The sequence below is a fragment of the Oncorhynchus clarkii genome, chromosome 4 (assembly GCF_045791955.1).
Source record: "Oncorhynchus clarkii lewisi isolate Uvic-CL-2024 chromosome 4, UVic_Ocla_1.0, whole genome shotgun sequence".
Lineage (NCBI taxonomy): Eukaryota > Metazoa > Chordata > Actinopteri > Salmoniformes > Salmonidae > Oncorhynchus > Oncorhynchus clarkii.
Genome location: NC_092150.1, coordinates 55,058,564 through 55,085,287, shown reverse-complemented (window position 1 = coordinate 55,085,287; position 26,724 = coordinate 55,058,564). Strand labels below are relative to the sequence as shown.

The following is a 26,724-nucleotide window of genomic DNA, read 5'->3' as shown; positions in this document are numbered from 1 at the left end:
TCTATGGTGTGGCAGGGGGGAAAACTTGGGGAACCAGAACAAGAGGTGTATTCCTTAGTGAACACCGTAGCAAATTGTTTTGCAACGGAAACAAGTGTTTCTTATTGGACAAATTCAGTTAGACCTCCCCTTTTCATCAATTTGTCTTGGTCGTAACTACTTGCCACAAAGTCATAATTATGGCTAAAGCCTGCCTATTTCCACAATTTATGTTCTTAAAATGTGATTTTAAACCTAACCCTAACCTTAACCCAAACCTTAACAACACTGCTAACCTTATAAACCCCTGTTCTTTCACTAAACAAATACTGTATAAAGCTTGAAAAGCTCAGGTGAATGACTATAGATGTAATTAGATGAAAGACAGACTCAGAAACAAATCCTACAAACAAATCAAGCCAAAGTCTTAAAAATCTGGTTATTCCTGGCTGACACAATGATTTGGTACAACAATTAGCATTGTTCATCCGAGTAATTACTTGCATTTAATCAGCCTTGGCCTTAATGACTCGGCTTTTAACTACATGTCTGTTGTTGACTGCCGCTGCCCTGTCGCTGTTTGCTACATTGTTGTCAGCAGTGGGATGTTAGGCCACGTACACGTGAGGGGACTTGATACAAGTGTGGGGGACTTAAGGGTCTTGATGGAACATCACCACACATTTTCAAAAGCTTGCCAGCAGAAGTCATAGGCTATCAATCACCCAGTTAAAGATCACACAAACAATTCACAGGTTTAGAGATTAGCTAGGTAATTGATGTTGCCAACTCTTGTCCTCTTGTGATCCTCTTTAGAGCTCGCCAGCTTGTAGTCCTAAAAAACGAAAATGAGTTGCCCCTGGTTCGTTCAGCCATTCCTATGTGGTAAATTAATGGGGAAAGAATAGGGTTTTGGGATAAACACAGAAAATAAGATCTGAGGTTAACACAGGATTAGGAGATCTTAAACGTTTTGTTCTATGAGATAATATCAGTCAGTTAAACATGACCTTCATTTTACTAGGCAAGTCAGTTAAGAACAAATTCCTATTTACAACAGCCTAGAAACAGTGGGTTAACTGCCTTGTTCAGGGGGAGAATGACAGATTTTTACCTTTACCTTATGCTTGGGGATTCGATCCACCAACCTTTCGGTTACTGGCCTACCAACCTTTCGGTTACTGGCCTCCCAACCTTTCGGTTACTGGCCTACCAACCTTTCGGTTACTGGCCTACCAACCTTTTGGTTACTGGCCTACCAACCTTTCGGTTACTGGCCTACCAACCTTTCGGTTACTGGCCCACCAACCTTTCAGGTACTGGCCCACCAACCTTTCGGTTACTGGCCCGCCAACCTTTCGGGTTACTGGCCCACCAACCTTTCGGTTACTGGCCCACCAACCTTTCGGTTACTGGCCCAACAACCTTTCGGTTACTGGCCCACCAACCTTTTGGTTACTGGCCCAATCCTCTACCCACTAGGCTACCTGCTATCCCATGTGCTTAATGTGATTTTTTATATGACCTAAATGCTTCAAAATGTACAAAAAGTTATGTTAACCCTCCTGATGTGTTCTGGTCGAATTGGACTGATTTACAAGTTTTCTCTCAGAAAATTGTAGTTCATTTAATCTGATTGTCATAAGGTTCAATGACTTTGTCCACACAGGGCATCTGAACACACAAAATACATTTTGATCATTTTCATTACATTTTGGGTGTTTTATTCAACTTTTGTACACCTGTGGTGTTCCAGATCAAAATGACCGGTCATTACAAATTAATGGGTGAGACTGCAATTAGTGTATAAAATTGAGTTCAGGCACACTTCCTCTCCCAGACCCCCACATGCATGTGTGTTTGAGCACACACACACACATACACACCTTACTCCCCTTCTTGGCTTCCATGGCAACCCCCACGGGAACCTTTCCTCAATAGAATCTTTCCCCCACGGGAACTACACCTGTTGCCATTCTCACAAACAATCGAAAATGTATTCGATAATATATAGAACTTTTCTCACAGCTCTGCTGTATATAAAGCTTTTTTTTGAGGCTTTGCTCACAATTCATTCTGTGGCAGCACAATGACCAAACAATATACTGTATGTGAGGCTCTTGACCATATCTTTCATCATGACACTGGCGAGAGTCCTTAAACTTTGACACAAAGAAGTCTGTGATAAATAGCACTATGTTTCATCTGAGTATTTTTTATTTTTGGTAAAATTTTCATTTACACATTTTTTTTTATGTAAGGGGAGGACCAGCTTTAATAATGAGGATAGATTGTTGCTTCCTTCAATGTAATTGTTTGCTTCATTTCCAATCCCCCACTTATTTTTGGGTTAAATATATACAATCTGGAGTTTACACATACAGTGGGGCAAAAAAGTATTTAGTCAGCCACCAATTGTGAAAGTTCTCCCACTTAAAAAGATGATAGAGGCCTGTAATTCTCATCATAGGTACACTTCAACTATGACAGACAAAATTAGAAAAAAAAATCCATAAAATCACATTGTAGGATTTTTTATGAATTTATTGGCAAATTATGGTGGAAAATAAGTATTTGGTCAATAATAAATAATAAAGTTTATCTCAATACTTTGTTATATACCCTTTGTTGGCAATGACAGAGGTCAAACGTTTTCTGTAAGTCTTCACAAGGTTTTCACACACTGTTGCTGGTAATTTTGGCCCATTTCTCCATGCAGATCTCCTCTAGAGCAGTGATGTTTTGGGGCTGTTGCTGGGCAACACAAACTTTCAACTCCCTCCAAAGATTTTCTATGGGGTTGAGATCTGGAGACTGGCTAGGCCACTCCAGGACCTTGAAATGCTTCTTACGAAGCCACTCCTTCGTTTCCCGGGCGGTGTGTTTGTCATCATTGTCATGCTGAAAGACCCAGCCACGTTTCATCTTCAATGCCCTTGCTGATGGAAGGAGGTTTTCACTCAAAATCTCACGATACATGGCCCCATTCATTCTTTCCTTTACACGGATCAGTCGTCCTGTTGCCTTTGCAGATAAACAGCCACAAAGCATGATGTTTCCACCCCCATGCTTCGCAGTAGGTATGGTGTTCTTTGGATGCAACTCAGCATTCTTTGTCCTCCAAACACGACGAATTGAGTTTTTAACAAAAAGTTCTATTTTGGTTTGATCTGACCACATTCTCCCAATCTTCTTCGGGATCATCCAAATGCTCTCTAGCAAACTTCAGACAGGCCTGGACATGTACTGGCTTAAGCAGGGGGACACGTCTGGCACTGCAGGATTTGAGTCCCTTGCGGCGTAGTGTGTTATTGATGGTAGGCTTTGTTACTTTGGTCCCAGCTCTCTGCAGGTCATTCACTAGGCCCCCGTGTGGTTCTGGGATTTTTGCTCACCGTTCTTGTGATCATTTTGACCCCACGGGGTGAGATCATTTATTTTTAATAAAATAGTATATTTGAGTTTAACCACAACATTTGTTGTAATATTTGTTCTGTCTTTTCAGGTGGATTATACTGAAATTGCAACCAACTTTCTAAGGCTTGTTTAAAAAAATAACGATATTTTGGAGATTTAATTTTCAAATAACCAACGGTGAGCAGTTGTAATCTGAATAAAGGGAAAACGGCTATTCTTGAACATGGGGAGAGACATTCTCACTAATTTACTAGAGAACCATCTCGGATTTAAGTATAACTTTTGTATGACTGATGCCTTTTGTTACGGTTTTCTTCCGTCGAAGGAGAGGAGGACCAAAATGCAGCGTGGTTATCTTTATACATCTTTAATAAAGATAATAACGTACAATACAAAAACAATAAACGTAACGTAAAAAACCGAAACAGCCCTATCTGGTGCAAACAAACACAGAGACAGGAACAATCACCCACGAAACGCTCAAAGAATATGGCTGCCCAAATATGGTTCCCAATCAGAGACAACGATAAACACCTACCTCTGATTGAGAACCACTCTAGGCAACCATAGACTTACCTAGACAACTCTACTATACCACAATCCCATAACATACAAAAAACCCCAAGACAAAACACACCACATAAATAACCCATGTCACACCCTGGCCTGACCAAAATAATAAAGAAAAACACAAAATACTAAGACCAGACACCTTTAGTGAGAGGTCTAATGCTTTAATATTTAATATTTTCTGCCCTCCGAATTCATATTCGTTATATAAATAAGCCCTATTAATTTTGTCTGGCTTGCCATTCCAATTCAAATTTGATTATTTTTGGTTCATATAATTTAAAAAGCAGGTCACTAGGTGTAGACATAAGCAAATAGATAAACTATGATGACTAAAGTGTTAATCAGGGTGAGTTTTTCACAAATATACAGGTATTTTCCTTTCCATGGCAGCAAGAGCTTATCTATTTTTGCTTACATTCTATAAAAATGTTTTGAAGTGAGATCATTTCTATACAGTTGCAGATGTATGATAAGGCCTGCAATACTGCACAAAAAAATGGTCAGAAATGGGGAGATTTGATTAACCAATGTGACATCCTAGATGATGGAGGTCAGATATACCCCCTTCCCCTGAAATACCAACAACATGGTCCCCCGTAGTGACCATATTCCCAAGCATCTCCGTGAAGTCAGACCTTTGATTTTGTTCCACCAGGGCCACAATAATATGCCGCCTCTCTGAAAGTCCGAGAGTGACCCCCTCCCCATGGGTTACTGCAGCTAGTGTTGCCAGCACTGCCACTGTCTGGGTGGGGGCACCCCACCGGAATCCCCACCGGCTAGGTACAAGGTCATCAAGGTTCTCATTAGTAGCTTTGAGAATTTCCTTGTATATCATGCTCTCCCTTCAGGGGGCTTTGGCTTTTTAGGACCAACCCCGCCAAGCAGGCTCAGAATCTTGAGGGGGCGGTGCTGCTCTAGGTCTCTGACCGCATTTTGGCTGCATGCAGGCCGCTTACAGCAGGCCCATAAAACAGATAGGGACTTCTCCTTAGTATCTGGGTCATTCAGGTGGGTGTCTAGGGTATAGGGTTGTGGTCAATATAGGACCAAAAATAAATAAATTAGATGTATAATTTATTTAAAAAATGTAGTTCCCCATGATAGGATAATAAATAAATTATATATATCTCATAGAACAAAATGTATAAGATCTTGTAAGCCTGTGTTTGCAACAGACCTTATTTTTGGCCTTCATCCAAAAACCCTACAAAAACTCCATTAATTTCCCCATAGTCCATGACCCATAGTTAGTTCCTACAAAAAATATGTCATTACTAATGCTCTCTGACATCAGAGTGCACCATCAGAAAAATTATTCTATTGCCAAACTCTATTTTACTCCAAACATATATGTTTTTTTACCAATAAACGCCCATAAGAGCGGGAATTCACTTTTTTCAGATGAAAGACGATGCCCATAGCTTATCCATGATGTTGCACAACGATTTAACTCAATATGTACATACTGTAGCTAATTCAATTGTAGGGTGCCGTCTTTCGGATGGGACGTTAAACGGGTGTCCTGACTCTCTGAGGTCATTAAAGATCCCATGGCACTTAGCGTACGAGTAGGGGTGTTAACCCCGGTGTCCTGGCTAAATTCCCAATCTGTCCCTCAAACCATCACGGTCACCTAATAATCACCATTTTACAATTGGCTCATTAATCCCCCTCCTCTCCCCTGTAACTATTCCCCAGGTTGTTGCTGCAAATGAGAACGTGTTCTCAGTCAACTTACCTGGTAAAATAACGGATAAATAAAAAAAAATACCTTGTACGCCTACACATTGACTCTGTACTGGTGCTCCCTGTATATAACCATGTTATTTTTTACTCGTTATTGATATTCGTTATTCACTGTGTACTTGTTCCTTGTGTCGCTATTTCTATTTTTAAGTTATTTTGATCTTTAACTGCATTGTTGGAAAAGGAACCGTAAGCAATTCGCTGTAACACCTGTTGTTTACAAAGCATGTGACAAACACAATTGTATTTGAGCTTCATGGGATATTAGCTAGCCGACTAAATTCAACTCGGTGAGTGGCGTCAGAGTCGATTTCCGCGCTTATAAACCCAGGGTCTTTACACTATTTTACACAGCATTTTATGTCCTATAGCCAGCAAAGTTTTTAAGAGGGCTTTTCTTTTTTTTCTTTTTTTCCTGTTTTCAGTCACAGGTGGGGACTGCATTAGGTGTTAGTGTAACGGTGTGATTAAATTAAATTCCAGCATAAAATGGGTATTATGCCACCTCCTGGTGGATTAGTGTGTCTACATTGTCTAATACACTCAGTCATAAAGGTATGGAATTCTGGGTAATCCACAGCAGATTTATGGAGAATTGCTGTGGGTGAGTTGGACATTGAATGGTCCCGGGATAGAAATGTATGAAGTTGACATTACATCATAAAATCCACATTTTACATGTACATTAGCAATTTGCTATGGCTTTAGAACCTTCTGATAGGCTAATTGAAATCATTTGAGTCAATTGGAAATGTACCTGTGGATATATTTCAAGGTCCTACCTTCAACCTCAGTGCCTCTTTGCTTGACATCATGGGAAGATCAAAAGAAATCAGCTAAGACCTGATTGTAGACCAAAACATTTTAGACATCCACAAGTTTGGTTCATCCTTGGGAGAAATTTCCAAACGCCTGAAGGTACCACGTTCATCTGTACAAACAATAGTACGCAAGTATAAACACCATGGGACCATGCAGCCGTCATACCGCTCAGGAATGAGACGCATTCTGTCTCCTAGAGATGAACGTACTTTGGTGCGAAAAGTGCAAATCAATCCCAGAACAACAACAAAGGACCTTGTGAAGATGCTGGAGGAAACAGGTACATAAGTATCTATATCTACAGTAAAATGAGTCCTATATTGACATAACCTGAAAGGCCACTCAGCAAGGAAGAAGCCACTGCTCCAAAAACGCCATAAAAACACCAGACTACGGTTTGCAACTGCACGTTTGGACAAAGGTCATACTTTTTGAAGAAATGTCCTCTGGTCTGATGAAACAAAAATAGAACAGTTCGGCCAAAATGACCATCGTTATGTTTGGAGAAAAAAGGGGGAGGCTTGTGAGCCGAAGAACACCATCCCATCTGTGAAGCACGGGGGTGGCAGCATCATGTTGTGCGGGGGCTTTGCTGCAGGAGGGACTGGTGTACTTCACAAAATAGATGGCATCATGAGAAGTAAAATTATGTGGATATTTTGAAGCAACATCTCAAGACGCAAATGGGTCTTCCAAATGGACAATGACTTCCAAAGTTGTGTCAAAATGGCTTAAGGACAACAAAGTCAAGTTATTGGAGCGGCCATATGTGAGCAAGGAGGCCTACAACCCCTTACAGGGAATTTTTACTGGGATTAAATGTCAGGAATTGTGAAAAACTGAGTTTAAATGTATTTTGCTAAGGTGTATGTAAACTTCAGACTTCAACTGAATATACTGTATACATATAATTTTGCTGCCTCTTGGGCCTGGGCTCAGGGGTTTCAATCTGGCCCTGATCACTGAGAACATTTTGTAAAAAATACAACTTGGACAAGGCACAAGTCTATTATGTAATCATTTAATCATATTGCAACGAAGTGTGCATAATTAATTAAAACTCACAGTACAACTGGTTCCGTGAGCCAGCAAAAGCAGCAATTAGACTAACCAGACAAACTGGCCTTTGTGTGCCCACTGTGCCTGTGACTTGTGGGGTGCATCATTTGTTTGGCACTTCTCAGTAAGCTGTCCTTTCCTGTTGTCCTGTCCTCGCAGCAACTCCAGTAGTTCCACTTTCCCATCATTGCCTAAAACAGAAGAAAGGGGAGAAGGGAGGGAAATGTACAGATGTGTGTTTTTGCGTGCATGCGTGTGAGAGTGTATGTCTACGTCCTTCTATGAATCAACATGTGTGTGTGTGCCCTCCCACCCTAGGTCTCCCCCAAATCAAGGCCGTGAGTCACAGGGAGGCTGCGTCCATCTCCTACGTGGCCACCATGGCATTGACTGCCCTGGTCAATGCAGGCTACCTGTGCCGAGACAATTGTGCTAACAAACGGCAAGTAACACACAGGTCCTTACATGATCAAATACGCCCTCTCCCAGCCATCGCTGTATGTAACAGTAGGTCCCCACCATGTTCCAATTTGGCATCAAACCCAAGACCATCTGCCCAACAACAACACTTTGCACTTCCGAAGCAGCGTTCTAACCAATCACTATACCAAAACATGGTCTTGTTTGATTGAGAGTGACACTGCTTTAATTCTTAATGCTTTAATTCATGCGGGATGACGTCACTGCTGCACGATGCTCACTCTGGTGCTCGGCAAGCCAGCCAGTGATACTACTATGTCTGCTACATGTGCTACACTGAAAAATAATGGATCCTCTTCTCTCTATGAATGCTGACCTTGTCGGATCTCTCTCTCTCTCTTCCCTCAGAGTTCTTATCTCTGGAGCCTCAGGTGGTGTTGGAAAGTTCTCCATCCAGGTAAGGACACTGACCAGTAGCACATAGCTCCGACACTCAACATGGTTCTTAAACCAGCACAAGTGGTGACCTTGAGCAATCATAAAGAGTATATGCACACGTACAAATACAAACACACACAGAGAGTGGTCTGTTTCCTCTGTAGCTGTTGAAGGCTCGGGGAGCCCACGTGAACAGTGACCTGCTCCCACAATGCAGAGTGGCTTGTGAGGGGTCTGGGGACAGATGAAGTGGCAGACTACACACCAGGAGACGTGTGTGTGTGTGTGTGTGTGTGTGTGTGTGTGTGTGTGTGTGTGTGTGTGTGTGTGTGTGTATGTGTGTGTGTGTGTGTGTGTGGAGGGGGGAGTCCAAAGCTGGGTCATGTTCATAATTAGGTCATGTAACAGAAAATCTTTAAAACCATTTTGCAACAAACAACAACTTGTGTTTCTTATTGGACAAGTACAGGTAGTCCCTCCCTGATTTTTTCAATTCCTTCAGTATGGTGCCTAATGAACATGACCCAGGTCCTCGGATCATGTAAACAACCACATGATGTGTCAACTGAGACACAGCGCCACAACACTCAGAATGAGTGCCTCAAAGAGTACATGTGAGAGAACATGTTGTCGCCCCCCCCCCCTCCCCCAACCCCACGGTCAACATCATAAACAACTTTTCCCACACACCTACCCACCCAGCAGGGCAAGAGCACTTTGGCACACCTGCCCACTGATTCACTTCCTGGTTTCCATGGTGACAAGGCTCAAGGACTACAGTGGGAGGCTAAATGCCTTCCTATGGGAGGCTGATCAGGATAAACCCTGTTAACCTTGCCTCAGTGGCCCTGTGTAGAGACATACAGTGATTACTAAGAAACACACTTCAATCACTTAGGCTTGGCTAGATGTCTCAGTTTATCTTCAGGTTAAGGTGTTTATTTGTCTGTTGGATAGCATGAAGGTATAGCAGTAAAGAACATCTTGATTGTTGTGTTGTTGTGGATCGGATTATCTCCTTTCTTCCTGTCTCTGTCTCTCTTTCTTCCTCCTGTCATACCCCTTTTACACAAATTAATCAAGTCGTTCTCTACTGCGCTGACCTGGTTATGCATCCTCCATCTTTGCTGGCACCGTACTGGAAAGGACAAAGTGAAAAGAAATACTCGAGCCAGCCTAGTGCATGTCGGGTTGATACAATAGTGTGAAAAGGGTGTTATACTTTTTTATTTCACCAGTTATCTGTCTCCCTGTGTTCCCCCTTAAGGTTTGACGTGATCCTGGACAATGTGGTGGGACAGAGCAGTGGGCCCTGAGCCTGCTGAAGCCCTGGACAGAGGCCAAGTATGTGACCCTGGTCACCCCCTTCCTGCTCAATACTGACTCCATGGGCCTGCTGTAGGGACCCATGCACTCAGGGTTCATCCTGCACCAGAAGGCCATCACAGTAAGCATGCAAAAGAAAGTTGATAGTAGTGTGAACGATGCATACTGGTAGTGTGAACGTTTCACCGGTGGGGTCTGATCTCCAGGTTTCTGCTCAGGAAACCAATGTCTTCAGCATTAGACCAAGTCACAGGCAGGACTACCTCATCACAAGAGTGTGAGTCCGACTCAACTCCGCTACATGCGCATAAGGGCAAGACTTCCTATCATATGAAGGCAATCTAAAAGTTTAAAAAGCAGTTTTTGTAACTTGGCTAAACCAACTGACCACACCCCTCTATCTGGGTGGGGTTACGGGGCCATTAAGCCTAATACCCCTGTTGTTAAGTGACTATCATTAATGTGATAATTGATTTGATAAAATAACAGTCAACTATGTTAAATTTTTACGTGATTCAGCCATGTAACAATTAAGTCATTAGCAATCTTGGGGCACCATAGGAAAAGTTATTTAACGAGTTACTATCTCATGACTTAAACTCTAAAGATGTAAATATCTCTTACATTAAATTTAGGTCAATTATTAGTTATTATTACCTCATATCAGTCTCATTCTGAATGTCGTTGACTTTATAAATCTGCATGAACCCTAGTCAAAATGATGATTCAGGAATAAACAAATTGGCTTAATTATTTATTTACTAACTAAATAATCACACAGAAATACATAAACACAATGCAATGAAAGGTCCCTAGTGGACTAACCCGATATGACGACTTGTTACACAATGAAAGGGGGTGGAGAAAGAAAGAGCAGGTACATGGGGGAACTATGCTCACCATAAATATGAATATGTAGCACCCTGACAACCACTCATTCAGAAAAGGAATGCAATACATAGTTAACAATACTGAGCAAATGTTTTAGGCAGGTGTGAAAAAGTGCTATAAAGTAAGAATGCTTTCAAAAATAGGCATGTTAATAGATTATATTTATCAATTAACAAAATGCAAAGTGAGTGAACAGAAGAAAAATCTACATCAAATCAATGTTTGGTTTGACCATCCTTTTCCTTCAAAACAGCATCAATTCTTCTAGGTACACTTGAACACAGGTTTTGAAGGAGCTCGGCAGTTATGTTAGCCCTATCATCTTGGAGAGCAAACCACAGTTCTTCTGTGGATTCTCTCTCTTCATGTAATCCCAGACAGACTCGATGATGTTGAGATCAGGTCTCTGTGGGGGCCATACCTTCACCTCCAGGACTCCTTGTTCTTCTTCACGCTGAAGATAGTTCTTAATGACTTTCGCTGTATGTTTGGGGTCGTTGTCATGCTGCAGAATACATTTGGGGCCAATCAGATGCCTCCCTGATGGTATTGCATGATGGATAATTATCTGCCTCTACTTCTCAGCATTGAGGAGACCAGCATTGATCAGATCCCCAACTCCATTTGCAGAAATGCAGCCCCAAACTTGCAAGGAACCTCTACCATGCTTCACTGCCGTGAACCACTCTCCAGCCCTTGGGTGAACAAACTGCCTTCTGCTACAGCCAAATACTTCAAATTTTGACTCATCAGTCCAGAGCAGCTGCTGCCATTTTTCTGCAACCCAGTTCCTGTGTTTTTGTGCATAGTTTGGCCTTGTTTCCATGTTGAAGGTATGGCTTTTTGGCCGCAAGTCTTCCATGAAGGCCACTTCTGACCAGACTTCTCCGGACAGTAGATGGGTGTACCAGAGTCCCTCTGTTGTCTGCCACTTCTGAGCTGATGGCACTGCTGGACATCTTCCGATTGCAAAGGGAAGTATTGCATGATGTGTCTGCAGTAAGTTTCCTTGGCCGACCACTGCGTCTACGGTCCTCAACACTGTTTCTTTGTGATTCTTCAAAAGAGCTTGAACGGCACATCTGGAAACCCCTGTCTGCCTTGAAATGTCTGCCTGGGAGAGACCTTGCTGATGCAGTATAACTACCTTGTGTCTTGTTGCTGTGCTCAGTCTTGCCAGGGGTATGACTTTTGACAGTCAACTGTCTTCTGCATCCTCACCTTGTTAATAACTGAGTTTGGCTGTTCCTAACCCAGTATTATTCCTCCTACACAGCTGTTTCTGTTTCATTTAATGATTGTTTCATATTGAATTGATGATCATTAGCAACTGTTTGGTATAATTGTTTAATTCTTTAGGATCGGTGTCCCATCCACGGAACGGTTAAGCTAACATCGGCTAATGTGATTAGCATGAGAACATTTTCCAGGACATACACATCTGATATTGGTAGAAATCTTAAATTATTGTTAATCTAACTGTGGTGTCCAATTTACATTAGCTATTACAGTGAGGGGGGCTCTCTTTGTTCCTCACCCAGGAGGGGAAGTCATGACACCCCTTTTCACACAGCACTCTCCTGGTAACGCATCCAACATAGTTGCTGGAACCATGCTGGAAAAGAGAATGTGGAAATTCAAGATCTGTGCCAACACATTATCATAGTGTGAAAACATATGTGAAACCCCTCAGTTTGGCCAGTGTTGGGCAGTTACCACCATGAGACTGCTTCCTCCAGGGCCTGTATTAGTAAAGTGTCTCAGAGTAAGGGACTCAGCACTGCTACTCTAAAGTTCTTTGTGAATACTGGCCGACGTGTTTTGCCTGTAGTACGTCAGCTGAGTGGATGGATGTGAAACAGTCATACAGAGAGAGTCATGACATGTTCTGTCCTGGCTTTGCTTTATATACACTAGATAGCATCACATGCCTTCAATATTATTTGTGCTTCATCAGTGGAAATAATCATGCAGGGTGTCAAATCTAATTGTTTTTATGAGATAGAAATTAGATTGGGTAAGAGGAGGAATCCGCCTTTGTTTGTTTCTGTACTGTGTGTGTGTTTGTCTCTCTGTGAGTGTGTGTGCCCATTACATGCAGATAGGCTGTTTGTGGAGTGCATTTCAAATAGCCTTGGCGTGGTGGGTTTGGTGGGGCTGAACTAATTGGATGGATGGTTTGGAAAAGGGTGAGGCTGCTGCTGTTATGTGGTCCTACTGAGCAGCACAAGCCAGGTAGGCGAGGGCAACGACTCTGGCAGTGAGTTACACTAGTCACGCGTGCGCGCGCGCGTGTGTGTGTGTGTGTCCCTGTCTGTGTGCGATTGTGTGTATCTATGTCACACATACACAGGGCTGCTGAAACAGCAGTATTTAGGCAGTCAGATCTCTAAATGCCTGAGTGTGTATGTTTCCTGCCAAGCCTCTGGCTCAGGATCCTATTGTCTGTGTGAGCAGCCGGCTGGCCATACCAGGCGACCGCGGGGCTGAAGCATGAGTCACTCTGGAACACCCTGGGGGCTCAGACAGGCTAGGGCTGGTGCTGGACACTGCACCTGAGTGAGCACAACGCAATGGGGACCTCTAGCGGCCTAACACAGCATCAACAGTCTAGAACACAAATGACACTTTCATTGCCTGGTCCCAGATCTGTTTGAACTATCATGTCAGGACAATGACTTGTCATATTTGGCATTACATGGAATTGACATGACAGCACAAATAGATCTGGGACCAGGCTAGCACTTTCACTTACCTCTGCAGACACATAGTAAAATGCCAAAATGTGTAAGCTTTATTCTATGGTAATGCAAAGTTGAATAGGATGTGTCTAGTACAGTACATAGTACTGCCCTTGTGCTACAAAACAGTCATTATCAAGCACATTGATTCCACTAGCGTTTGTTTGCTCTTTATATATGGTCCTATGTCTGTTTGTATGTTTTCATGCAAAGTGGTATTCGGGGACAATACAGATGTCTCTAATATTTTAGTCACTCACTCACTCACTCACCCTCTCAGAACATGTGTAACGGAGTGTTCTACCGCTGGGGGGTTCAATGCTCCAGACGGCCTTGAGTTGGAAAAGGTCAGCCAGCTGGTCGCTGCAAGAAAGGTGCTACTACTGCCTTCTCTAGTCTATTGCGACATACAGTGACTCATTTCTAGAGATGGACATTAGCCAGGTAGACAGGTATATTTATGTTGTGCATTTTCCCTGAGAAAAAAAAACAAATGAAACGGAAACAAACTAATAGAATATACATTGCATGCTCTACCATCTCAACCACACGATGCACTGCCATCTCCATCCTACTGCATGCTCTACCATCTCAACCACACGATGCACTGCCATCTCCATCATACTGCATGCTCTACCATCTCAACCACACGATGCACTGCCATCTCCATCATACTGCATGCTCTACCATATCAACCACACGATGCACTGCCATCTCCATCAAACTGCATGTTCTAGGATCTCAACCACACGATTCACTGCCATCTCCATCATACTGCATGCTCTACCATCTCAACCACACGATGCACTGCCATCTCCATCATACTGCATGTTCTACCATCTCAACCACACGATGTACTGCCATCTCCATCATACTGCATGCTCTACCATCTCAACCACAAGATGCACTGCCATCTCCATCATACTGCATGCTCTACCATCTCAACCACACGATGCACTGCCATCTCCATCCTACTGCATGCTCTACCATCTCAACCACACGATGCACTGCCATCTCCATCCTACAGCATGTTCTACCATCTCAACCACACAATGCACTGCCATCTCCATCATACTGCATGCTCTACCATCTCAACCACACGATGCACTGCCATCTCCATCATACTGCATGCTCTACCATATCAACAACACGATGCACTGCCATCTCCATCATACTGCATGCTCTACCATCTCAACCACATGATGCACTGCCATCTCCATCATACTGCATGTTCTACCATCTCAACCACACGATGCACTGCCATCCCCATCATACTGCATGTTCTACCATCTCAACCACACAATGCACTGCCATCTCCATCATACTGCATGCTCTACAATATCAAACACACTGCATGTGTAACCGGTTCTGTACCGGTACCTTTCTGCGTTGTGTTCTGGTAAGGTGTAGGTGGAAGATAAGGCTCTGGACACAATTCTGCCGGTTGCCTCTCTTTTAATGACTGCATGGAATGGATACAAAGACAAGGCAAAAGTTAATGCTGCCGTCTGGACTCCCATACAATTATATTTGCCTCTCCTCATCACGCTCTGAGAAAACTGACTAGTAAAAGCATCAATGCCCGTGAGAAAATCATAAAAAACTCACGATGTCTGCACCTGAAAGAGACCCTCTCCTGCAACAAAGCTAACGGTACCTGGGCTAGCCTTGCAAAGTTTGCACACGAACATTATCCCCATTCACATGGATATATATTCCTAAAAACAGCAATGCAACACAATCAGTGACAATATAACTTTTACTTGTCTTGTCTTTTCTTGTGCATTTGAGAACATGTGTATTCAAAAGACCGGAGCATACATAAAACATACCTCTCCTCATCACGCTCTGAGCAAACTGAGGAGTAAAATCATGGCTCCCGTTGATGACATCACAGCATTACGACAATTTAGAAAATAAATACAGTAAATAGTTCACTCTTGAAAGTAATGTAATACATCTCAAAATAATCTTAAAATAGTCAATTAAAATAAATAAAATATTTAGGTGAAATATATCAAATATATTTTACACCTGTTACATTTACCCCTCCTGAATTTCACCAAAATCCTGAATGCATATCAAACAAGATATAGAGCACAAGGGACAAAAAACTCTACTAAGTCACTACTGGCACAAGTGAACACGAAGATCTCATCTTTGGTCTCTGCTATACAAGCCATCTGCAGGCAGATTCAGAGGAATCTAAGGTTGATCAGGCCTGAGAACCTCATAGAGAAATACGATGCCAAGTACATCATACAACAATTGTCCTCACATCACATTATCCCTTATCACCATTCTACACATCACTTAGATGGCTTTACATATCTATGAATATTCCTCAAACAACAGAAGAAATAAAGACAACCCTTTTTAAAACAGAGTTAGAAGAGACCGGGACTTCTTTCCTAGCTTGATGGCTAAGCCCTTCATAGTGAATGGTCTCTGAGCCATTGTCTCAATAAGACGACGTACAGATTTCACTACCCTGCCAGTGCGTGTTCTGACCACATCTTGCGAATCACGTGAACCCGGTCTTAGTGAGTCTTGGTCACGAGCTAAATCAGCTGATGCAACTGAGACAGAAATACCTGAAGGTTCTGTGTCATGGACTACAGCTACACTGTCATAGTCAGGAATGCCAATGGCAGTCTCATTATCAAGAGATAGCTGAACTTGACGGTCTTGATTTGGATTGTCCCTACAGCTGTACGCTGACTGTGATTGCTCCATCTCATCTCTGACTGTCTCCTGTCTCTCCGAAGATTCATGACTTCATCCTTTTGCTTCCAAGATGGCGTAGCAGTCGGACGTCTTGTCGTGTCGTGTCCCTTGTATATATCGGTTTTCTTCGCATATCTTTTAAATTTTTTTGCTAAACCTCAACTTCTAAATACTCTCCTGCAACCCGCCTCACCCAATGTAGCTATTTTTTCTAAAGTATTTATATTTACTTCGGATCCGGAACCCCTCAACTGAAGCTAGCCAGCTAACTACCAGCTATCAGTCAGCAAACCATTGCTAGCGGTCTTCAGCTAACCGGTCATCAGCTAACCTTTAGCTCGGAAAGCTCTCGCCAGTTCGAACGACGCGACTCTAACCAGAGCATAACGGACCTATTATTTTTTTTATCCCCGGATTCCCACCGCAAACGGAACATTTTCAGCTGGATCTTCACAACTAGCTGACTAGCTAACCGCAACCCCGGATGATTACTCCTGGCTAGCGTTTCCACCCACTTAGCTTGAAGCTAGCCCGGCCAGAGCTCCTGTGCTACCACCGAAGCATACTCCTGGGCTACAATATCCGGACCCATGACCGGTCTATCGATGTCACCGCATGAAGAGGCATAAACAGACTCACCCCATCGCGACGCCCCCCAAAGGCTAACTTTCTAGCCCTTGCTATCTCCTTGTTTGCTAATTCGGCCTGCTAACTGCTAGCTTGTTTAGCCCCGATCCGCTAACTGCTACCTTGTTTAGCCCCGGTCCGCTAACTGCTACCTTGTTTAGCCCCGGCCTACTAACTGTTAGCTTGTTAGCACAGGCCTGCTAACCGTCTGAATCGCCGCGTCCCAAACACTCACTGGACACTTATTTACTTTCAATCTCTTTTCGATTTTTAATTTGTTTATTCCTTCCGGTAACCTGCCTCACCCAATGTGATACGGAAACACTATTATTTTTAATTTAGAACACACTCAAGAACCTCCAGAAGCTAACCAGCTACAAGCTATTTAGTCATTGTTAGCCACTGCTAGCGGCTTTTACCTTTTACCTTCTGCACAGCCAGCCAGTTTTTTAACCTGGATAATACTCGCCAGTCCAGCTTCCCTGCCCCATCCACCGCTGCCCCCTGGACACTGATCACTTGGCTACATAGCTGATGCATGCTGGACTGTCCATTAATCACGGTACTCCATTCTGCTTGTTTATGTTTTATCTGTCGGCCCCAGCCGCACTCAGGCTCTGTGTGTAGTTAATCCGACCCTTCCTGCCTAGTCAACGCCATTTTACCTGCTGTTGTTGTGCTAGCTGATTAGCTGTTGTTGTCTCACCTACTGTTTTAGCTACTGTTTTAACTAGCTCTCCCAATTCAACACCTGTGATTACTGTATGCCTCGCTGTATGTCTCTCTCAAATGTAAATATGCCTTGTATACTGTTGTTCAGGTTAGTTATCATTGTTTTAGTTTACAATGGAGCCCCTAGTTCCACTCTTCATACCCCTGATACCTCCTTTGTCCCACCTCCCACACATGCGGTGACCTCACCCATTACAACCAGCATGTCCAGTGATACAACCTCTCTTATCATCACCCAGTGCCTGGGCTTACCTCCGCTGTACCCGCATACCCCTGTCTGCGCATTATGCCCTGAATATATTCTACCATGCCCAGAAATCTGCTCCTTTTATTCTCTGTCCCCAAAGCTCTAGGCGACCAGTTTTGATAGCCTTTAGCCGCACCCTCATTCTACTCCTCCTCTGTTCCGCGGGTGATGTGAAGGTAAACCCAGGCCCTGCATGTCCCTAGGCACCCTCATTTGTTGACTTCTGTGATCGAAAAAGCCTTGGTTTCATGCATGTCAACATCAGAAGCCTCCTCCCTAAGTTTGTTTTACTCACTGCTTTAGCACACTCTGCTAACCCTGATGTCCTTGCCGTTTCTGAATCCTGGCTCAGGAAGGCCACCAAAAATTCTGAGATTTCCATACCCAACTATAACATTTTCCGTCAAGATAGAACTGCCAAAGGGGGAGGAGTTGCAGTTTACTGCAGAGATAGCCTGCAAAGTAATGTCATACTTTCCAGGTCCATACCAAAACAGTTCGAACTACTAATTTTGAAAATTACTCTCTCCAGAAATAAGTCTCTCACTGTTGCCGCCTGCTACCGACCCCCCTCAGCTCCCAGCTGTGCCCTGGACACCATTTGTGAATTGATCGCCCCCCATCTAGCTTCAGAGTTTGTTCTGTTAGGTGACCTAAACTGGGATATGCTTAACACCCCGGCAGTCCTACAATCTAAGCTAGATGCCCTCAATCTCACACAAATCATCAAGGAACCCACCAGGTACAACCCTAAATCTGTAAACAAGGGCACCCTCATAGACGTCATCCTGACTTACTGGCCCTCCAAATACACCTCCGCTGTCTTCAACCAGGATCTCAGCGATCACTGCCTCATTGCCTGTATCCGCTACGGAGCCGCAGTCAAACGACCACCCCTCATCACTGTCAAACGCTCCCTAAAACACTTCTGTGAGCAGGCCTTTTTAATCGACCTGGCCCGGGTATCCTGGAAGGACATTGACCTCATCCCGTCAGTTGAGGATGCCTGGTCATTCTTTAAAAGTAACTTCCTCACCATTTTAGATAAGCATGCTCCGTTCAAAAAATGCAGAACTAAGAACAGATATAGCCCTTGGTTCACTTCAGACCTGACTGCCCTCGACCAGCACAAAAATATCCTGTGGCGGACTGCAATAGCATCGAATAGTCCCCGCGATATGCAACTGTTCAGGGAAGTCAGGAACCAATACACGCAGTCAGTCAGGAAAGCTAAGACCAGCTTCTTCAGGCAGAAATTTGCATCCTGTAGATCCAACTCCAAAAAGTTCTGGGACACTGTGAAGTCCATGGAGAACAAGAGCACCTCCTCCCAGCTGCCCACTGCACTGAGGCTAGGTAACACGGTCACCACCGATAAATCCATGATTATCAAAAACTTCAACAAGCATTTCTCAACAGCTGGCCATGCCTTCCGCCTGGCTACTCCAACCTCGGACAACAGCCCCCCCCCCCCCCCCCGCAGCTACTCGCCCAAGCCTCTCCAGGTTCTCCTTTACCCACATCCAGATAGCAGATGTTCTGAAAGAGCTGCAAAACCTGGACCCGTACAAATCAGCTGGGCTTGACAATCTGGACCCTCTATTTCTGAAACTATCTGCTTTCATTGTCGCAACCCCTATTACCAGCCTGTTCAACCTCTCTTTCATATCGTCTGAGATCCCCAAGGATTGGAAAGCTGCCGCAGTCCTCCCCTCTTCAAAAGGGGGAGACACCCTGGACCCAAACTGTTACAGACCTATATCCATCCTGCCCTGCCTATCTAAGGTCTTCGAAAGCCAAGTCAACAAACAGCTCACTGACCATCTCGAATCCCACCGTACCTTCTCCGCTGTGCAATCTGGTTTCCGAGCCGGTCACGGGTGCACCTCAGCCACGCTCAAGGTACTAAACGATATCATAACCGCCATCGATAAAAGACAGTACTGTGCAGCCGTCTTCATCGACCTTGCCAAGGCTTTCGACTCTGTCAATCACCATATTCTTATCGGTTTTTCGGATGACTGCCTTGCCTGGTTCACCAATTACTTTGCAGACAGAGTTCAGTGTGTCAAATCGGAGGGCAAGCTGTCCGGTCCTCTGGCAGTCTCTATGGGGGTGCCACAGGGTTCAATTCTCGGGCCGACTTTTTTCTCTGTATATATCAATGATGTTGCTCTTGCTGCGGGCGATTCCCTGATCCACCTCTACGCAGACGACACCATTCTATATACTTCCGGCCCGTCCTTGGACACTGTGCTATCTAACCTCCAAACGAGCTTCAATGCCATACAACACTCCTTCCGTGGCCTCCAACTGCTCTTAACTGCTAGTAAAACCAGATGCATGCTTTTCAACAGTTCGCTGCCTGCACCCGCACGCCTGACCAGCATCACCACCCTGGATGGTTCCGACCTTGAATATGTGGACATCTATAAGTACCTAGGTGTCTGGCTAGACTGTAAACTCTCCTTCCAGACTCATATCAAACATCTCCAATCGAAAATCAAATCAAGAGTCGGCTTTCTATTCCGCATCAAAGCCTCCTTCACTCACGCCGCCAAACTTACCCTAGTAAAACTGACTATGCTACCGATCCTCGACTTCGGCGATGTCATCTACAAAATTTCTTCCAACACTCTACTCAGCAAACTGGATGCAGTTTATCACAGTGCCATCCGTTTTGTCACTAAAGCACCCTATACCACCCACCACTGCGACTTGTATGCTCTAGTCGGCTGGCCCTCGCTACATATTCGTCGCCAGACCCACTGTCTCCAGGTCATCTACAAGTCCATGCTAGGTAAAGCTCCGCCTTATCTCAGTTCACTGGTCACGATGGCAACACCCATCCGTAGCACGCGCTCCAGCAGGTGTATCTCACTGATCATCCCTAAAGCCAACACCTCATTTGGCCGCCTTTCGTTCCAGTTCTCTGCTGCCTGTGACTGGAACGAATTGCAAAAATCGCTGAAGTTGGAGACTTTTATCTCCCTCACCAACTTCAAACATCTGCTATCTGAGCAGCTAACCGATCGCTGCAGCTGCACATAGTCTATCGGTAAATAGTCCACCCATTTTTTACCTACCTCATCCCCATACTGTTTTTATTTATTTACTTTTCTGCTCTTTTGCACACCAATATCTCTACCTGTACATGACCATCTGATCATTTGTCACTCCAGTGTTAATCTGCAAAATTGTAATTATTCGCCTACCTCATGCCTTTTGCACACAATGTATATAGACTCCCCTTTTTTTCTACTGTGTTATTGACTTGTTAATTGTTTACTCCATGTGTAACTCTGTGTTGTCTCTTCACACTGCAATGCTTTATCTTGGCCAGGTCGCAGTTGCAAATGAGAACTTGTTCTCAACTAGCCTACCTGGTTAAATAAAGGTGAAATAAATAAAAATAAATAAATCTAACCCACTGAGTATCCATCAACTGGTCATATCTCCAGAGCTTTCCTCTTCATCAGAGTCTGAAAGGTCCATTGACTGATCCTCAAACTCTTGATCTACAGCTCCTCCTGTTTCAGATCTACATGAATCATCCTTAGGCGTTTCTACCGGCAGAAAGCTGATGTCTAGAAGAAGGTTCCGATGTACCACCTTGGTGTTTCCTTTATCATCCACCAGTTTATATATGTGTGTATGTAGGTTTCTGTCAATGACCGTGTTCACTTTAGCTCTCCACTTGTCGGTCGTTTTTCTTTTTCCATTTTGTTAGCGAGAAGCAGCCTGTCTCCTTTGTTCAGGTGAGTGGCTCTGACTTTTCTGTCATAATGTTTGGCCTGTTTCTGTTGTGTCTTAACCTTTTTTGGATAGGGGGCAGCATTTTCACTTTTGGATGAATAGCATGCCCAGAGTGAACTGCCTCCTACTATGTCCCATATGCTAATATATGCATATTATCATTAGTATTTGATAGAAAACACTCTGAAGTTTCTAAAACTGTTTGAATGATGTCTGTGAGTATAACAGAACTCATATGGCAGGCAAAAACCTGAGAAAGAATCCAACCAGGAAGTGGGAAATCTGAGGTTTGTAGTTGTTCAACTCAGCCCCCATTGAAGATACAGGGTGATATTAGTTATGTTTCACTTCCCAAGGCTTCCACTATATGTCAACAGTATTTAGAACCTGTTTTGAGGATTCTACTCTAAAGGAGGGGCTCATAAGGGCTTTTTGAGTGAGTGGTCTGGCAGAGTGCCACAGCCTTGGTCTGGTGGGCTCACGTGAAAGGTAGCTACGTTCCACTTCAGGTGTACAGACAAAGAAATTGTCCGGTTGGAACATGTTAAAAACATCATAAAGATTGACTCCATACTTTTAGGTTGGCATGTTTCTATGGGCTGTAACGGAACTTTTTGAACTTTTCATCCGACGTTCGGCGTGACCTGAACATGGACATTATCGAACAAATAAAACATTTATGGTGGAACTGGGATTCCTGGGTGTGCATTCTGATGAAGATCATCAAAGGTAAGTGAATATTTAAAATGCTATTTCTGAGCAATGTTGACTACCCAAAATGGCGGGTATCTTTTTGGCTGCTTTGTTGTCTAAATGCTGTACTCAGATTATTGCATAGTTTGCTTTCACCGTAGAGTTTTTTTTAAATCTGACACAGCGGTTGCATTAAGGAGAAGTTTATCTAAAGTTCCATGTATAATAGTCGTATCTTTATCAATGTTTATTATGAGCATTTCTGCAAATTGATGTGGCACTCTGCAATATCACCGCATGTTTTAGAACTACTGAACGTAACGCGCCAATGTAAACTCAGATTTTTTTATATAAATATGAACTTTATCAAACAAAACATACATGTATTGTGTAACATGACGTCCTATGAGTGTCATCTGTTGAAGATCATCAAAGGTTAGTGATTCATTTTATCTCTATTTCTGCTTTTTGTGACTCCTCTCTGGCTGGAAAAAAATGGCTGTGTATTTCTGTGGCTTGGTGGTGACCTAACAATCATTTGTAGTGCTTTCGCTGTAAATCCTTTTTGAAATCAGACACTGTGGCTGGATTAACGAGAAGTTTATCTTTAAAATGGTGTAAAATACTTGTATGCTTGAGATTTTTTTAAATTCGATTTTGTTGTTTTGAATTTGGCGCCCTGCACTTTCACTGGCTGTTGCGAACCCCAGTCCTAGACAGGTTAACTGTATGCCGTTGAACAATGCTCCCTGCTTCATGGAGATGGGACATTCGTGTTTTGACATTGCTACTATAGTCAACAACCACAGGTTCCCTCAAAACTTGGAACGCGACCAAACGAGCTGGAATGGAGCATAGCCGGTGGTCCCGTGTACAGTAGCATTGTAGGCAAAAGTTAGAGTTTGTATCTGCTGTACCATTTTTCTTTAGCTTTTAGATGCAGTGAGTGAAGCATATTTCCCAGAGTTCGATTAAACCTTTCCATTCCTCCATTCCCCATTGGATGGTACGCAGTTGTGAATGACTTGGCAACACCAGAGAGCTTGCGAAGTTATGCGATTAGCTCACTCTCAAAATTGGCCCCTTGATCCGTGTGGATCCGCTCAGCAAATCCATAAACACAAAATACGTTGTCCCATATCTTTCTGGCAACTTGCTTTGCCATTTGATTTGAGCATGGAAAGGCGTAAGCTAACTTGGGTGAAGTGATCTGTCAGAACCAGTACATCCACTGATTGCTGCTTGTTGTCCTCAGCATTCCAAAAGTCGAGATATACTACCTCCATAGGTGCGGAGGTTCCGATGCTTTCGAGGGGAGCTCGAGCAGATGGCTCAGGAGACTTAGCCAGGATGCATCTCCGACAACACTTGACATGCTCCTTCACATCATGCTCGATCGTGGGACAGAAGAAACACTGCCTTGCCAAATTAAGAGTTCTAGGTTGCCCTTGGTGGCCAGCAAGGTCATGCACACCACTCAATGCTTTCTCCTTCATATTTTTGGGCAACACATACTGATGTCTCTTTTGTTTGCTCAGAGGGTCCTTTGTCACCATGTAAAGAGCACCTCATCTTGGACCCTGAGCCTTTCCCACTGCTTGATGAGTGCAAGGGTTTGTGAATCAAATCCCTATCTCGTCTTGAAGGCCGTCTTTTGAAGTTGACAAACCGGATAGCCTTAGAAATCGTAGGATCAAGTTCTTGACTCCGCTGAAGCTCCTCAAAAGAGATCACAGGAAGGGAGACTCGGCTTGGAGATAAGAGTTGTTGCACAGACTGCACTAACTGTACTGCTCAAGCTTCGGTCGCTACATCCCATTGATCATAGACTTCACAGATCGCTTTCACTACTGCAGAGGCACGGGTTAAAGGACAGCTGTCGGACTGATTTCCAGAGATTGTCCCAGCTTGTTTTTTCACTGTGGGACTCTGGACCTTCAAGTGAAACACATCTTGAATCCCATCTTCTCCTATAGCATCAGCTTTAGGAAGCAGACTGACATAGTTCTCACTGATCAACCTGTGACTGACTAACCTGGCAAAAGGGTCCCTACTAAGGAAGTTACAATTGGCTCATTCATCCCCCTCCTCTCCCCTGTAACTATTCCCCAGGTCGTTGCTGTAAATGGGAATGTGTTCTCAGTCAACCCACCTGGTAAAATAACGGATAAAAAAAAAAATATATATATATATACAGTATATATATTAAAAAAAATCAGCCACAACGTTCTTTGTACCTGCTATGTGCTTCAAAGATCGATTGAGTAGGGTGCCAATTTGGCTACCCATCGTTGCTCACGGACATCGAGTTTTGGTTTTGTCATTATGTACGTGAGGGGATTATTATCAGTCCAAACTGTAAATGAATGTCCCTTGAGCCAGTGGCTAAACTTTTCACACACACTCCATTTCAAGGCCAAAAACTTGAGTCTGTGGGCAGGATATCTCGTGAGTCACTCAATGTTTTACTGGCAAAAGCGATGGGACGTGCTCTATCTTCACCAGTAGGTATTTGAGACAGTACAGCGCTCAACCAATCCAGGGAGTGAAATCCGGATATCCAAGAACAGCACAGTTTAACAACTTCTCCTTAAGGCTGCTAAGTGAAGAATCACACTCATTAGTCCAGTCAGTAGGGTTAAACTTTCTGAAGCTGCCAGCTTGCTTCTCAGGCTTCACCTTCCCCCCTATCTTGTGACCTGCAGTGAGAGCGAAGAGTGGTTTGGCAATAGCAGATGGAATGAAATGTTGATAGTAGAATATCATTCCTAGGAAGGATTTGATCCTTCGTACTGAAGGTGTGCACCCATCTTCCTCCATTAGATCCGACTTTGTCATTTTGGGTATCACATCCACCTTTGTCGGGTCCACAGCCACCCTGTCTCCATTAATGACATGACCCAAAAATGTCAGACTTCCACAGGAAATTGCATTTCTTTGGGCTCAGTTTCAGGTTGTGCTGTCTCAGTCTCTGGAACACCAGCTCCAATCTATCCAAGGCTTGTCTTTCCCTTGGCGCAAACACCAAGCGGTCTTCTAGGTAACACAGCAGGCTACTGAAGTTTAGGTCTCTAACAATGCTAAGCATCATCCTCATAAATTAAAATATTGCATAGGCCCTGCGGCTTTCGATTGTATTCATGCAGACCCAGTGGGGTAGTGAAGTCTCTATACTTTTTGTCCTCCTCACACATAGGTGTGTTGTAAAAGCCTGATGTCAAGTCCATCGTACTGAAGTAGGTGTTGCCCCCTAGGCCTGCAAGACAGTCAGATTGGTGTGGAAGTGGATGTGCATCTTTGAGTGTACTTACATTTAGACATCTGAAATCTCTACATATACGAAGCCCACCATCTTTCTTCCACACCATTACTAGAGGGGAAGCATATTCGCTAACGGATTTCCTGATTATTTCCTGTTCTCGTCATGAGTCTCCAGTACTCGTCATGGGCAGGCGGAACCCTACAATATGGTAGGCGAAATGGTCTGTCATCTGTGAGCCGAATGCGATGCTCAAAGCCCTTGGCTTCGCCACAATCCAGAGCACTCTTGGAGAACACATCATTGTAGTTAATAAGTAACTGAACTAATTCCTGTCTTGATGTTTGACTGATTTTACAGGGTTCGATGTCAACCTCTCCCATCCCTACGTCTACCAGTCTCTGCTTCAAATCCACAGAGTCGGTTGTGATGGGCTTCTTTCCTAGAGTTCCCCCTTCCATCTTGCAGGAGCCTTGGAAAACGGTGAAGTCCTCCACAGCCAGACAGGGAGACACATAAGCCAGCTTGCAGTTTCTCTTTAGAGTGATAGGTTTGTCCGACAGGTTAGTGACTTTCATGGGCACCCACCTGTCGCCCCACATGGGTTTGATGACTCAACCCACCATGATATTTCGTGGCATGGTCTTGGATGAAGTGGGTTCGACCACAATAGTGCTCCTTGGAGACATTGGCACTCTGTTGGAAAGCCTCCCCATACTAGATGCTCTTGTTTAGCGAGGAGTGTGACAGCGTGATTGAGTTTGACTGTCCCTATTTTTCTGAGCATTTCTTCACTCTGCCAACATGTCAGGTTAGTCATCATGTTCAAAAAGTACTCACCTGCAGGTGATGGATGCGAAGTACATTCTGATATGAGTCTCCAGTACTTGTCAGTACCCTTCATTTGATGCATAAGGTGCTTTATCAAGTTTGTACCGAGAATGAGATCATCATGCTGACCTGGGACTATGAGCACAGGAACTAAACAACTAATGCCATACACGTTAACCATCGCGAAAGAATGCGATGCGATTATCTGAGCATAGAGCCCCATAAAAAAAACAATTTTAACCAGCACAGGGGTAACATAATCACAAACTGCATTAAATTAAATCATTTACCTTTGACGATCTTCGTCTGTTTGTTATTCCAATGCTCATTGTTACACAATGAATGATCTTGTGTTTGATAAAATCCGTTTTAATAGCCTAACACGAAACATTTTGTGACATTTTGTGTAGTGAATTCCGTCTCATTCCATTTTCGAT

At 43.7% G+C, this 26,724-nt stretch overlaps 1 protein-coding gene across 1 annotated transcript in view; it reads right to left on the bottom strand.

Annotated features, from left to right (window-relative positions):
* Window positions 1–26,724, bottom strand: part of LOC139408003 (uncharacterized) — a 91,186-nt gene that overhangs the window by 5,495 nt on the left and 58,967 nt on the right. The window contains 1 exon segment of the mRNA XM_071151847.1: window positions 25,846–26,044. Coding sequence (XP_071007948.1) covers window positions 25,846–26,044 — 199 coding nt within the window.